The 15,757-nt window shown below is 45.3% G+C and overlaps 1 protein-coding gene across 4 annotated transcripts; it reads right to left on the bottom strand.

Moving 5' to 3' along the window:
* Positions 1-527: 527 nt before the first annotated feature.
* arid6 (AT-rich interaction domain 6) lies at positions 528-14,712 on the bottom strand. Of its 4 annotated transcripts, XM_088910319.1 has the most exons (7): positions 14,537-14,693; positions 6,049-6,209; positions 5,363-5,415; positions 4,405-4,502; positions 4,139-4,304; positions 3,384-3,671; positions 528-3,293 (listed from the first exon to the last, which is right to left on the bottom strand). In XM_088910319.1, exons 2-7 carry the CDS (start codon positions 6,194-6,196, stop codon positions 2,079-2,081), a joined length of 1,968 nt encoding a protein of 655 aa, XP_088766445.1. In that variant the 5' UTR covers positions 6,197-6,209; positions 14,537-14,693; the 3' UTR covers positions 528-2,078. The 4 variants fall into 4 exon arrangements, with proteins under 4 accessions (XP_088766445.1, XP_088766443.1, XP_088766444.1 ...); XM_088910317.1 differs by having other exon boundaries at positions 528-3,671; positions 14,537-14,712; XM_088910318.1 differs by lacking the exons at positions 5,363-5,415; positions 6,049-6,209; positions 14,537-14,693 and having other exon boundaries at positions 4,405-4,775.
* Positions 14,713-15,757: the final 1,045 nt, after the last annotated feature.

Raw genomic sequence — 15,757 nt, forward strand, 5'->3', positions numbered from 1 at the left:
ATCTTATTAGAACTGTAAAAACAGGAGTGAATTTGATAAGATCAGTAAAAGAAGATCTTTAAGATGCAGCTAACATGGTAAAAGAATATTTTACAGTCTTTTACAATAGAAAGTGTCAAACCTGTGCTCTGCGCTACAGCAAGCTCTGTCAGTACAGTCGACTTAAATTCGCATATAGTTAAATTTGACCTGTAACCCTTATAAAAGCCCAATACAACCTCTTACGGCAATACAATTTATTCAATATTAGTATAAAAAAAGTATTTTTCCGATATTTTTATTTTCCAGAGCCGACCGCGCAAAGCAACTGCATTGGGAGATATAATTGACACTGAAACACTACAGGGACCAAGGTGGCTAAAACTATCTAGTTGCCAGGGCTGGTGGTCCAGTCATACGTAAAGAAATTGAGGGGTGTTATTCACAGACAGAAGACTGTGCAATAAGGTTCGAAACAGGCAAGGCTCAAACATGTGACTCAGTGAAAGGAGATGCTGTTACTGTTTGTACAATAAAAAATATAACTGTACAATTACAACCTGAACCAGGAGTTTATTATGTGCCAAAGCAGGAAATGTACTGTTGAAGGACAGTGCAGAAACACCAGACTACTACAGATAAAATAATTTAACAGAAAAAGGAACAGAATCATGTTTGACTATTTGATTAACTCCACAGCACAGTAGTAACCGTCTCACTGTTTGAGTGTGTGAATGCTAATGGTTTTTGTTAATGTTTTCAATGATTTGTTTAAAAAAAACAGTACTGTCCAGACACAAAGAGTAATGTTGACATACAGTAACTGTATTATGATGTTTTATGGTCTTGGCTGTCTTCAAAACTGCTCGGTTATTTACATAGATAACTTGTTTACATTTTTCATATTTCAAGTTCAACGTTGTCCTTCAAAAAAACATACGAGACAGAAATAACAAAGAAAGTCCCACTTCAAAAAAGGAGCAGAACAGTTTTAGCAGGTTTATTTCAACAGTCATCAGTGAATTGGGTCAATTCTGTAATCGCCGTTTCAAAACCTGACTTTTTTGATAGCTCTGTACAAAACCACGGGGTGACAAAGGCCCACGCGGCTGTCCAGTCCTGGTCCTGCAGGGGGCGCTGTGTCCGCAGGTTTACACAGTCTCTTCATGGCAGCAGCACCTGGAGAGCTGGAAGAAGCTGCTCAAGCCACTAACCAGCTGGTTTCGCTCTTTAAGAGTTGAGTTGTACTGAAAACCTGCATTCCCATCGGCCATCCAGAACTGGGATTGGTCACCTCTGATCTAAATGAGCTCACCTCAGATACCCACACTTAATCATAACCCCCCCCACACTTCCTATAGCAATGCCTGGGTCACTCAGAACCTTAATGTCTGGCAGGTAAAGACATAAATTAAATCTTAATTCTTTACTTTTTTATCACATACTTCAATTATTTTAGAAAATACATCATATAAAATACATCATATTTCATACTTATATGAAAACAATAGAAAACATACTTCTAAACTTTTATATACACACATTTATATAATATACACTTATTACAATGCTGGCACCCTTTTTGCTTATTGACAGACCTTTGGCTCAAACAGTCCTGCTGTTAGTGCTGAATTTTAACTTTTTCTATTCGAAATCTCATCAGGTATTTGATGCTTTTTCTGAAAAGAAGAAACACAAAACAAAACTGTGAATAAGATGGGCGTGTCGTGGAAAATGAAAGGCAGTACGAATGGAGGAGACTTGCTTCCTGCAGTGAAGCGCTTGCAGTCCCAGCTTGTCCCAGAGTGCTCGGCTCTTCAGATCGCCAGTACTTGGCCGCTGGCAACAGCAGCCGCAGTGGCTGAATAAGCTACATTATTCTTATTTTCGGTTTTCCTTACTGAGCTGTGGGTCGGGTGATGGCAACGTTCCTTCCAATGTCCAGGCAGACAAAAGTCGACACCGGGAGTGCTCAGGATTGATGGATCAGGAACAGAGGAAAACCAGGGTCTGAGACCCATCGGATAACCATGGGGGGGAGGCGGAATAGACAGCCGGTGGTTGCTAGCAGCCAGCAGCTCCCATGGGTGGGTGCATCCTCAGGGCGAGCTGGATATCAGCCTCCGCAGTTTGAGGCACTCCTGGGGGGTCAGGGAAAGCAGGGAGGAGGAGGTGGGGTTCACCATGAGCAGCGCAGGCTGGGCTGCCCCAGCCGCGTGGACAGCCTCCGCAGGCAGCTTGAGGGCCACTTGGGGGCTCAACCTGAAGGGGGAGCTGCTTTTGTGGAGGCTGCTGGGGCTGTAGGCAGAGGCCAGGGGCCCTATGTTTCCCATGTGATCAGGGGGCTGGGAGCCCGGGTGGTACCTCATGGAGACGGGCTGCGCCCGGGAGCTGTCTCTCCCCGCTCTCAAGTCCGACGTTACGACCGCCTGTTCCCCCGAAGAGTACTGCTTCAGCACCTCGTAGTCCTTCCAGGGAGAGTACAGCCTGCCCACGGGAAGCCTGCTGCCTAGAGGCATGGCATCTGCTAGAGGCAGCTTCGTGGCACCGCGGGTCTCCGTTGGCTTCCCCCAGTCCCTGGCCTTGACTCCCAGCGGAATCAGATGCCCATTCCGGTTAGCGTAGCCAGGATGCCCAAGGAGAACGCCCTCGGTGGGGGTGTGTCTGGGTAGGCCACCCAAGACAGGGGTGTTTAGATGTGGCTGCCCGTCCACAGAGCTGCTCCTGTGGCGCTGCTCTTCCACCGACCTGCTCTTGTCTCTTCTTGGGCCCTGGTAGCTCAGATCCGTGGGCTCCGTCGGTGTGGGGGCTGTGTCCGAGCTCTCCCTTGGGAACCCCCTGTCTTTCTCGCTGGCAGCTGCCGTCGCCTTGCCCTGCCCGTTGGAAAGCGGGACCATGGACTCGGACTTGTGCAGCGGGCCCGATTCACCGGCGAACCAGTCCTGAAGCAGTGCCAGCGGGATCTGGATCTTCATCCTCCCGGAGGTGTCCTTCGGGGTGTCTTGTGGGGTGAAGCACAGGTTCAGGGGCTCCGAACTCAATTCAGGAGGCTCCTGCGCTGGGTTCTTCAGCGGTGGAGCGCGATCTGACTCCTGGGTCTGGGTGACCGGTGTGTCCGGGGCCGATCCGTCACCGGCGCAGGAGGAGGCCGAGACCGGAGAGGGAGAGGAGGTGGAGGACGCCACCGTGGAGGTGAGGTCAATGAGGGACTGCTTACGGGCTGTCTCGAGATCCCACTCTGGCCTGTCCTGGCTGGCTTTGGGAACCTCTGCTGCGTTTTCGATGACCTCTGACACCCCATCTTTCGTCACGTTCTGGCAGGGGTAAAGAGGGGACACCTTATTCAAGAACTTGGGGGCTTTGATGTTGGAGGGTGGGGCGAAAGAGGAGGGACACTGACTGACCGGCCCCAGGCTTTCCTCTTTGTTGCTGAGGTTGAGTGGCTCAGCCCAGCCCGAGGACGACGTGTACTCCTTCGCTAACGTCCGGAGGAGAATCAGCTGCTGTTGGGGTCGCTCGCTGACCTCCCTGGGCATGGGCAGGTACCCCGCCTGGGGGTGGGGGGGCAGCACAGATGGAGAGGCGGGGAAGTAGGCGGGCAGAGCCGGATGGCTGGGGTAGTAATACGGTCTCAGCTGCAAGGGCAGGGGAATCAACCTGACTCGGGGGTCTGCCATGACTTCGTGATGGGCCTGAAAAACACGGGTGGAGAAAGATTCACGATGTGCACACGTCTAACCACACGCAGCTGGACATACAGCTCCCACGCCTGCTGACCTCACATGACTCAAGAAAACAGTGGCTCCTCCAGTACTAATCTAGGTGACAATGTGTTTATTAATAATACAACACAATTTTATCTACGAATGGTTCGGGCACTTGTAAGCCATGGGCAGGAGTGCCCAGCATGCTATGTGGGTGTGGCAGGAATTGGGAGTTTAGCTGGCCAAGTGGTGGAGGAGGTCTAGTCGTGTGCCGAAGTTTGAGTGAGACTGGGAGGATGTTTCCTACTGCTCGGCCAGTGCAGCACCGATCCAATCCCTTTGGAGAAGCCTCCTGGGTGTCTGTCTGTGGTTCTTCAGTGTGTGGTGTTCCCGCCCAGTGCCGGCTGTGGGGGACCGTGCACCAGCGCAAGAGCCCGGCCTGCAGCGGAGCGTACCTGCGGGAGGTGCGTGTGCCTATAGCCCCCCTGCCACTTGCTGGGCCTGATCCCCTCCTCCTCCTCGCTGGCGAAGCTGTCCCGGTGGAACCGCTTCTGCGGCCGGGACGGGGTCACGTCCTGGTACTCCTCCCCCCGCAGGTGGCGCTCGTAGGGCAGGATCAGCCTAGAAGAAGGGCACACGGGCGGGGCGCAGAGCCTTAATCCCGCGCAGACGCACGCTATGGCGGGGGTGCGGAACGGGCGCGAGGAGGGCGCGGACTCACTTCTCGTAGTGCCTGCGGGTGCAGGTGGCGGCGCTGGTGCTGCGCGGGTTTCCCCCCAGCCGGTTGTACACCTGCTTCCACAGCTGGTGGGCGGTGACCTGCGGGAGGCAGAGCAGGGAGGGAGCACACTTTCCACTCCCCACTGGCTGACACGCCCCCTCCCCCCGAGACCGGGGGCTGACAGCGGACCGGTCAGATCCCAGTTCACCAGTCTGAGTGCAATTAAGACCTAGCTCTGCGCAGGAAGCATCTGTCTGGATCCGAGCTCCCCTGCAGCCCACTTTTTTGGTATGTAATTCTGTATGCATGTAAATATATCGTTGTATACACGAGAAACAGAGGTTTTATGTTTTTTTATGGTGTTAAATTATTTGTTTCAGATATCTTCAGGTGATGACACATTGTTATAAACTCATAGGCCATAGGACCTGCCTGTGAACCAAAGGATTATGTAATCATGTAAACCTTGTGGGCAGCATAAACAGCTGAGACCTCTCTTGCAGTTTTAGTGGGAACTGTGATCAGGAATGCTGCCTGGCTGTGCCGAATAGTTCTAGAAATGCCTCTGGAAAGCTGGGAGACAGGGGGGAGAAGGCCAAGGAAACTACAATGCTATTACACCAGCTTAATTTCATTATGGAGTTTCAGAGCCTGCTGTAACACAAAAGGTCTTCTGAGAGGCTTTTTGGAGGCCACACGTCCCAGAATGAATCATTTTGGAGGTTGGTTTTCGAAAATTAAATAGAGGATTCAATATATGAATTTTAGGAAGGTGGTCTTGGTTTAGATTGTATCCTAAGTAAAGTAAAGTCCTCCCTTCAGCTGAAACTGTGATGGACACTTCACTCCGCAATATCTTCGCTCCTGTCTCCACCTTTAACCCTGAGACCGCAAGAGACTGGACGGATCTAAATGGCAGGTGTGGAAACCTTCTCAGGACCTTGTTGTGCGGCCTTACCTGGTCGTAGCCTCCCAATGCCTGTACAGTCTTGTACATCACAAACAGGTCAACTGGAACAGCACAGAGAAGAAAGGGCATAAATGTTTGCAATTCACCTGCCAGTCCACTTGTTATTTCTACACAGGCATGGGTGTGTGTATGTATGAAGAAACAGGTCTGTCGTCTGCAGCCTCGCTCATGTTCTTAAGCTCTGGTTAGTGTCTGGAGCAGGCGTCCCCTCCAGGTGACTGAGCCCCAGACTCTGGGCATCTTTAAGAAATGGCTGGATGACATTTTAGATTCACTCGGCTACTAGGATGGCCCAATGAATAAGATAGTAAGATGGGCCAAGTGTGTTTGTGAGTATCAGCCAGCTAATCAATGAAGACAATCAGTTCTTTACACCCAGAACTGGGCACTCAGGCCAAGCAGGACCTGTTGACATTCCACTCACTTACTCACTAAACTGACCTGGATTTACTGCCTGATGGCTCAGGAGTGCCAGGATCTCTTTGTGTGTGTGTGTGTGTGTTTGTGAGTTTATGCGTGTCTGTGTGTGTTTATGTGTGTGTTTATATGTGTGTGTGTGTTTATGTGTGCGTGTTTATAGTGTGTGTGTGTTTATCTATGTGTTTGTGTGTGTGTTTATGCGTGTGTGTGTGTGTTTGCTCGTGCGCGGAAGGGAGGGAGGGACCGAGGCTCACTCTGCTTGAAGCCCAGGTGTGGGATCCTCTCGATGGGCGTCTCTCTGTTCTTCATGTACAGGTAGAGCTCTTTCAGGAAGGCCTCCTCAGTCAGCTCATCCTCCTGCACGTGACTGGGCTGGGTCTCCTCCTCCCCTTCCAGGGCCATCTCAGCACAGCTCCTAACGAGAGCCAGGGGCAGGGTTAGCCATACGGCTGCCCGCCAGCACCGTGTAGGCACGAAAAAAACACCAGGAGCATAGTGTAGTTGGAGGGATACACTATCTACCTCTACATAGATACCTAGAATCCCAGGAGGATAATTCAGTGAAGACTGTCATATATCACTCATCTGACACGGTCATGAAGCTGCGTGCCTAACACAGTGCGTCTCAGGTGCCATCATGCCAGTCAGGGCTCTGTATGTGAGCTCTGCCCATCACGGTGCCACCCCAGTGTCGGCAAGGAGAGCGCCAGCTCGCACACAGACCCACGACAGGTACCCGCCTTCGTTTGGTTTTTCCCGGACTAGAATCTGCCGCTGGGCGGCTGGAGTACCTGCTGTTTCAGACTGTCGGGAGCTGCTGTGGGCTATTCACAGGTACGATGCACCTGTTCTGCACTTCCCTGGAAAATGTCAGAAGCTACGACTTTAAACGCGTTCTAGCAATATTTTCTAAATGTTCTAACCAAATTCTGATTAGGATGATGCTCAACAGACGAATGTAGCCCCATTATTTAGTCTTTTGTCAACATGGCTCAGGACCTCTTTGTTGCTTCTATTTCAGCGGCACAATTATTGGCTCTTTTTGAAACCCTGTACAACGCACATCGAATTCCCGGCGGTCAAGGTTATTCTACATTTTAAAAAACAAACGTGTGATGTAGAATAAATACTTAGTGTGTAATTGGGCATCTGTTGTATCAAACAAGATCTTGACGTCAGTATCATTTAAAGGTCAGGGATAATAACACACATTAACCCACAATAAATGCCTTTATCCTTCTAGCCATGTGAAATTATTTGTCGGTGCAGTTTCCTTCTTTGTCTTTCTCCCTCTCGAGCCTCTCTTCCTCTCTGTTCTTTGTGTCTCCCTCCGCTGTCTCTCATGGGGGAGGCCCCTTGTCTGCTTCCAGGCTGAGTACACATTCCTGAGTGTTTGTCGACACTGTAACAGTCGCCTTATGAAAATCAGCAGTGATACAGTACACAGCCATACACAAATACAGTGTCAGGTGTATGACCGGGTTTGATGTTGCAGCCAACACAGCTCTTTCCTAAACCAGGATACAGCCAGGCAGAGCCCATGTTCAATTAATCATTGTATTTGATCCACAGATTTAAACTAATTGTTTTCATTCAGACTCTGCCTGGTGTGTAACGTCCCTCTTGTGACTGTCATGAAACATTTTGTGTGCGTGCAAGATCTGGCCCACAGGTCTGGTCCTCTAGCAAGATCACTGAGAATCGCGTGACCTCCACTCTGACTTTTACAACCTAGCAGGTGGGAGTTTAGAACACAATTTGTATTACGGTACTGAAAGATGACTTTTTTATATATCTTTTTATTAACACCATGATAATTCAAAATGATTGCAATCATCATAGGCCTGTACTTTCTGTGTAACCCAGGGGCTACTCGAAGCACTCGTGACCTCACACCCGTAAAATGCTGTTTGCATTTAAAACGCTTCTTTTGTTAACAATATGCTCTTGAGATTCTGACATAATGCACAGACTGCAGGCACCTACAGATTATGTTTTGATACCAGAAAGGCGAGAGAGGAAAGTCAACCTGTTGCTGTTAGACAGCAATGAGTGGAAATGAGGAGTGTAACTTCTATCTGGCTACAACGAGAGCTCTGCCAGGGGAAACAGGCAGAGAAAGAAAAGGGAGAGAAAAACTTTTTTCTCTTCTTCTCGTGCTGCTGTATGGTGCCTTAACTTCAGCTGAAATAAAGGCCGGGTGATCACCCTCTTGTACCCTGAAGATACAGCAGACAGACCAGGAAAAACCAACCTGAACACACTGAAATAAGAGAAGTAAGAACACCACTTTTATTTAGAGGTCACTAAAAAGAAATGATGTACTGTACATCTTGTGAGCATGTATATTCTGGTATACTTCCACTATTATCTGATAACTGCATTTAAAGAAATACAATAAGAATGCAGCTGGTATTGGCAGAAGCTTTGCCTTCCTAAGTGAAATTCTGCTCCCCATTAAACAGCACAATCATCCGACAAGGCTCTGTTATGACAACATTTGACGTAACACACAAAATTGAACAGGAACGACATAGTGGCAGTTTGCCAGCTGGCTGGAAGGGTTTCTCAGAAACTGAAGAAGCCAGACCTTCAAGTTCACTGACAATTAAAATCAAAACCTCAGCTAACCATGACCATGTGTGATATTTTCACATATCACACAGAATCATCTGCCTGCTCTCTGGCTGCTGCTGTCAAGCCTGGAAGGGAAGACTGTCGCGTGAGTCATGAGAACATAAGAAAGGTTACAAACGAGAGCTGGCTGCTCCGCTCATCTGGCACAATTAGTTTCTAGTAGATCATTGACCATCCAGCTGCTTCCCGAAAACAACATTTGAACAACGTTGCTAGACAGCTTGCTCCAAACCTCTGCCACCCTTTGTGTAAAGAAGTACTTCCAGGGAAAAAAAAACACTGCATTTTCTATTGACTTTTTACATGGTTTCTGGTCATTTACTCAGTGAGCTTCCTGATGGATAGAAAGTGGATGCAGACTAAGGAGAATGTGACCCTGGGAATCAGCATGCGCTCACAAGGGAATGATGCCACTGAAATAAATCAAAATAAAAAGCAGGCCCTCCTCTCTCCACACTCTGGCTCATCTCTTCAAGCACCTCCAAACAACTCTCTTCCTGTCCACCAGGGGTCACCACTCCCTCTTTCCTTCATCCCTTCCTAGGTCTTCTCATGTTCTGTTCATGTTCTCAGTTCCATAGTAAGTTTAATTATCTTAATTATCTGAATAACTGTAAAACGTATAACACAGCTCTCAGGCGATGCGTAGGTAAACATACCTTTTATCAGGTAAGTGTATTGTGCAGTCAACTGTGAAAGACCTTAGAGAAATACTATACATGTGAAGAAGGACCTGGAGAAACTGATTTTAAACACTTATAATAAAAAGCACAGTCTACACTACAGTTCAAGCTTCAAACCCCCAGCAATCCCCACCAAAAGCTTCTCGATGACATTTAGTAGCCAGAGTAATACCAATAGTAATAACAACCACAAACTCCTTACTGGCTGACCGGACATCCGTTTCAATACAAGTATTGTTATAACACTGAGATACTACAATAATGAAAACAGAGTGTGCAGACTAAACTTTTGTTTAGACAGTGGTTTCATCTTGTTTGTCCAAATAAGAAAATTTTCCTTTAACTCTGTGATCCTTAATTTAGTGATTTCTTTAGTGTTCCAAAGAAAACTGTAACAGAATATTATTATCCATAAAACCTTGAGAGAGGTGACAGTTTAACGCATTTGGTTGCTAAAGCTTAACTGATTGGAGGTCCAGCTGTTTCGTAAAAGAACCCAGAGTGTTCACTTTAACATTGAAAACTGCTGGGTTACCTGTTCCAGACTCCCACAACTCTTTGTGTAAATAGGTGCCTACTATATACGCACACACACATATATATGGCCTTGTTACGTGTTGTCTATCCTGAAAGCATATTTTTGTGAAATTTTGTACATAAGAATCTGTCAAGAACAGAAACCTGAGATACAATTTTGAGAGGCAGTTCCTTTAAAATTGTTCCTCATTTCAGAATATCCTATCTCACTACCTTGTAAAACAGGCTTAACTCTAAGGTGCACTCTTTGCCCCATTTCTGTTTTTTTTTCACGGTCTGAAATGTGGAATTCTGAAAAAGCCTCCAGGGGTTATTTCATAACTTCAGTTGAGCCTCTGAATCTATTTGATAAAATCGATGCGATTTCTTTCTTATAAATGTATTTATTCGAGAAATAACTATTTAACCCCTAGTTTCACACCTCGGCAGAGCTTGATTAAAGAATGTTTAAGGTGTCGCAATGTTCTGTGGTAAGCATGTGTTTCCAAAATATTCCAGAACAGCTTTTTACACCTGTACTGTTTAATCAAGAAGCACCGACTGTAAAATGCACTTTTAAACAGCCTGACAAAGACGTTCTGAGCTCAGAGACCTGTTAATTTGGCAGTAAGGGGTTTTAAGTGGGTGATAGCTTATCATTGATACTATTACTATAGCTTTAGGCTGTGTAGGTTGTGCTTTGGGTTAGACATTATGTTGTGTAGCTCCTGAACCATCATGACATGATTTCTAGTTGAATATTATGGATTTTTAATGAGAAAATCAACCAGAAACGATACTAATGTATTACAGTCTCTTACAAGGTTCACAGAACTCATAAAGCCCACAAATAAAACAAGAGCAGCCGGCCACTCCAGTTCCCCAGGCAGTACTGTCCTCACAAACATGAAATCCCCTTGGACCTCACGAAAGAGACCATTCAGAGCAGGAAATGGTGAAAACATGCACAATCCCGAGAGAACATGCAAGCTCCACACTCAGACACCCCTACTGGACTGAAGGTAGTAGAGATACAGTAAACACTCCACCACCTTCCCAGCACTACACCATTTATATCCTGTCATATACTGTAAGTCATGTCTTTCACAGCTGTTGCTCAAATACCGTTTGTGTGTTCGGATTTTGATCTCACGGAAATAGATGACTTGTTCCACCTGTTCCTGTATATTACTGGAGATCTCTTTTTGGGGAATCAGTGATCAGTGCTGACAGATCTGTGCAGACAACCGCCCTGAGATAATGAAGTTGACAATCTCCTGTATGTGATCAAACTTCATTCCTGTGATTATTAACTCTCCAAGGTGACAATTTATCGCAGCTTTACAGACCGGATTGCACGGAATATAAATTTTGCCTTTATAAAAGAATCCAAAGGTGTTCATGGGAAAAAATGCAAACCCATGATAAAAAAAATAATTCCTAAGGGAAAATCTATTGTTTGGGGGCTTACAAGAGTTTGTATTTAGAGACATCCTGAATGCTCTCCAGACTAGTGCAGGTTTTTTCCCCAGTCTTTTCCTGTAGGCATTCCTGTGTTAAGTGACTCACATTCCAGTTGTGATGTAATGAAACCTTGTACTTACGTTTTGCTCCTTAAAACACTTTTTTGTTTGACCTCATCTAAACAAGTTTTTTTCTTTAAACACCTAAGTGGTTGGTCATTTAAACTTAATCTTAATATTCAGAACTGGAAAACGAGTAAAACAAAAAAAAAATCTTGGTAAGTAGATTGTTCATTTAACAAGGGGCTCAATCGTTCAGTCAATTGAAAGGGCATCTGTATCGGAAAATGTCTTGAACAGAGGTGCCCAGAACCAGGGCTAAATCTTCGACTTGAGGATATTCTAAAGATCAGAGACCGCGAGCAGAGTGTTTAATGTTGGTCTCTGCAGTTCTGTTTATCCAATATTTCGATTTTAGAAAGCTGTATATGTCATATCCATGTTGTATTGATTGTACTGTACAAATATTGTATTGACTGTTTACAACTATGAGTTGCTCTATATAAGGGTGACTATTTTTCGATTTTTTATTTTATACTACTCAATGTCTTGGATTGAACAATATAGTCCATATGAAAGTGCATATATGTGTATAAACATCATGTTATGTTTCAATAGCAAAAAGGCAAGATACTGATTAATTTTTATACCTACATATTAGCAGAAAGGGCAGCTGGGAATAATGTCTCACTTAAAATGAGGACCCCAAGACCCATTTATACAGCAGGGTATTTGCTAGAACATTCCAAGTGAACCCCTTTACTCAAGGGTACAACACTCAAATCACACACAGGGCTCGAACCCACAACCCTCAAGACTAGAGCCCAGATCTCTATTTCCACACAGCTGCTACAAAAGATACCCAAATGAATCACAGATCTACCGCTCCACCTGCTCTTTTTAACTGACGGCATATCTCTCCTTGTTGAGCAGCTACAGTACACTGAAAAGGCATTGACAGAAATGTTGAGTTCAGTCATCTATACCAACAGATGTGTCAGTAAAGCACGTGGTCATTGTGATCACTGTTTGTCAGGCAGATATTGATCCTGTTTGAACACAACATGTGATGCTTTCAACTAATAGTTTCATGATTTGCCAGCACAGTACTTGCACTGATACTACTACATTAAATATGTTATTACAGTTATTAAAAAAACTCTGCAGTTATCAATGTATTTCAGAGCAGGCATCTGTATTATAAATCCATGCATTTGATCAATCAGGTGATGCCTGTCACCAAGTTGATTGATAATTGGCAGATCCTGCGCCTAGTTAATATTTTGGTCTCAGTCTTCTGCTTCTAAAGCTGCATTTAGAATCTTAGAGAAGATTGTTCATTTGGATCTGAAAGCTTTTTTTCAGAAAATTAGTAAAATGTGTTCTCGGTGTTTTTACTGCATGACGACAGGATCATCATGCACTCTAGGCCCCCAATTGCAACTGCAATTAGCAAACGACGTGGAAAAAATAGAATTTAGTTCAGGTTATGGGAGCTTAGGACATCTTTGGGGAGATAGTAATTGTTCTAAATCAGGCCCTGGTGAGCTCCCAGTCCAGTGGGTCTCCAGGTGTTAAACACCAGGAGCCCACCTGTAACAGACGGGTGAGCTCCTGACAGATAATGAGGTGCCAAGCCATGCAGAGCCTTAAAGCTGAGTATGAGGATTTTGAAGTCGAAACAAAACCTGATAGGAAGTAGGTGCAAGGACTCCAGGACAGGAGTAATTTCATCACTTGTTTGTGATCCAGTCAGGATTCTGGCTGCCCGAATCTGGACGTACTGCAGTTCCACAGATTAGTGTGGATTAAGATACCCCAGCCAGCAGGGCATTGCTGTCATCAGTTCTGGCGATATTTCTGAGATATGTTTTGAAATGACAGCCCAGGCCCTATGGTCAAGTCTGACAACTTCACAAATCCCCTCACTTTCAATGAATGATCCAGGGAGGCTGTTGCAGGGGCAAAAATGGGATGAATGGAGGGGTATTGTAAAACAGACACGCGTAAACGGTATACATACAGGTAAGAGAACGGAACTGCTGGATTACAGTTCTCCTCTGCCCAACGTCTGAATAACAGCTCCATTAACAGCGATAAATGATTAACTACGCTACTAGTAATGAATGTTGAATACTGTGGGGTTTTTCCTCGGTCTTTAATCTGGAAAATTCTGAACAATTCTTCATAACACTGCGTTCAAATAATTAAATATTGAGAGCTATTAGTTGCAAATACTAGAATTAAATCTCATATAAAGCTATTATTTAAAAAGTTTAGTGGAGAACAGGCCTCGCTAAGAGGTGAACACTCAAAGAAAGAAAATCAAGGCAGAACATGTAAATGACAAAGCTAAATTAAAATATAATGTCCTTATAATAAGAAAAAAAAGGAAACTGCGAGGTCTAAAGAAATAATACTTCGATGGAGAGAGTGGAAAAGTGCAAAAGCATTTTTATTTCATTTACCTTGTGGTGCAATTTAATTGTACAAACATAACCATGAAAAGGTTTATTGCACTCGTTTGAAGACTGTATTGATAAGGTTGCGTGTTGTATAGTGTCGCTCCAATCTCAACAAAACACAGTTCAACTGTGGCTGTGTCCTTAAATATTAGTTTAAGCCAGTAGATGCATGTTTTCTAAACTCGCTAAAAAGCGAATCTATAATCAACGGGAGGAGCAGGGCTTAGGGGAAACTGTCAGCCAGACCTTTCCTTTCTCTTTTTGAAATGTTATTTTAAATAGACTGCAGCTTGATACAAGGAGTACGATCATGTATCCTATTGTGAGTTTGCCACTTGTGCGAGTCCAGAACTATAGTGAAAATCCCTACTGTATGCGTCTTTGCAGCCAAGCCCGCGGAGGAATGCTTTCACACATCAATTCCTCTTTTTAGATTTTACAGAGGCCTGCGTTATGAATTTTGAACCACAGGAATAAGAGAATCGACACGCCGCTTTCTTGTGGAAAATCCCCTTGGATTTGAACTTGAGTTGTCTCCTAGGTGCGCTGCAGTGTCATAAAGCTGTAAACCGCGCGGGTGCCAAATTGCAAAACCGAAAGCAAAGAACGAAAAAAAAAATGTTTATTAAAAAAAAAAACTGTATTCAAGTTTTTATCGCCGTACTAATAAGTGTTCATGTGTGAGTCCTGCGTGTTCCCACTTAAAAGCAACAGTACAAATTCATTCCTACACACCGCCGAGATGCCATAACATACAGAAGGGCTCAGGTCACCAGCATTACCACGCTGGTAGTAAGGGAGATGGGGGTACTATATATTCTCAATGAGCAGTTTAGACGCGGAGACCTCGAACAAATCACACGCCATTAAAATTGCACCGCAGCAGACAAACGCTCCTGGAGAGAGGTGAACTCTTACTTTTGGTGGCTGTCGGGACTCCCGAGCGCGGTGAACGTTGCCTGAGACGGCGCGTCTCTCTCTCTCTCTGCCCGCTGTCTTTCGTCCTCGCTCGCTCGCTCGGTGCACCTCGGGCTCCGCGGATCGTCTGACGACGCGGGACCGATGTCACCCTGCTGTCACCAAAATCTCCGCGCCTGCTACCTGAGTGACATCACCGCGCTCCAGTGTGATGGGTGGGGTCTCCCCGGAGCGCAGAGCTGCCCATCTATTTAGATCGTGACCGGTTCCACCTGTCTGGGCGATAGTACCCTACAGAAAATGCGAGATTGCAGGCAATTGTATTTGACCACTGGCTATTGAATGCTATTTCAATACGAACTAATTTCATATTAGTTCGAAGAATGACAAAGTAAAGAAACGTTTATCAATAGGCTGCAGTCGTCTGCAGATACTGTACAGTACTTTTGGATTGTACGTGTTCCGCTCAGAGAGCGCTTTTAATGATAAGCTGGACCCGCTTACAACAGCTCTGTACACAGTAGTGGCTTTATTGCCGGTATCTCACAAACTCTCAAGAGCAAGATAAACAACTGGTAAAGAAAAGTTTTGTCTTGCAGTCGGTTAAAACACAATCTCAGATGTTCGACTCATGCTGTGGCTCTCAGGGGAACCCGACAAACTTGTTACCTAAATGCAACTTAATTGATAAGATAAGGGACACAATTTGAAATTTGAAATTGGTCAAATTCTTTAGCGTCGAACCTTTAAACGACAAAAAAAAAACCAACAACAACAAGAGCGTGCCAGCGATTAGCCAAGTTCATTATCATAATGATTTCGTAAGTAAGTGAGCTGGACAGAAACTGTATTAGTCACAGGCTGACTGTCTCGTTAGGATATTGGTTTTCTTCTGGCTGAATTGTGTTTCACGCATTACGCAACTGTGTAGAACGATTTGATTTCCACGGAGACAATAGGACGCATAATTGTCCCCCAAATGTATGGCTTTTATGTTCAACAGTACTGTGGTAATAGCGGTCAATTATCCCGTTTTAATAGATGATCTTTTTTCACTGCCAGTTTTCACGCAGTTTCATGTCCGGTGCTTAATGTAGCCACTTAAGACCGTGAGGAAAGCTGCATTGGAGAAGAGACCTTCTGCCCAGCTAGCCCCTTTGGTAATTAGCAGGAAATTAATCCGACAGTCTCACCCAGCCGTCACCGGAAAGAAACCAGGTT

This window comes from Atractosteus spatula, chromosome 3 (genome assembly GCF_055471065.1).
Source record: "Atractosteus spatula isolate fAtrSpa1 chromosome 3, fAtrSpa1.hap1, whole genome shotgun sequence".
Classification (NCBI taxonomy): Eukaryota; Metazoa; Chordata; class Actinopteri; order Semionotiformes; family Lepisosteidae; genus Atractosteus; species Atractosteus spatula.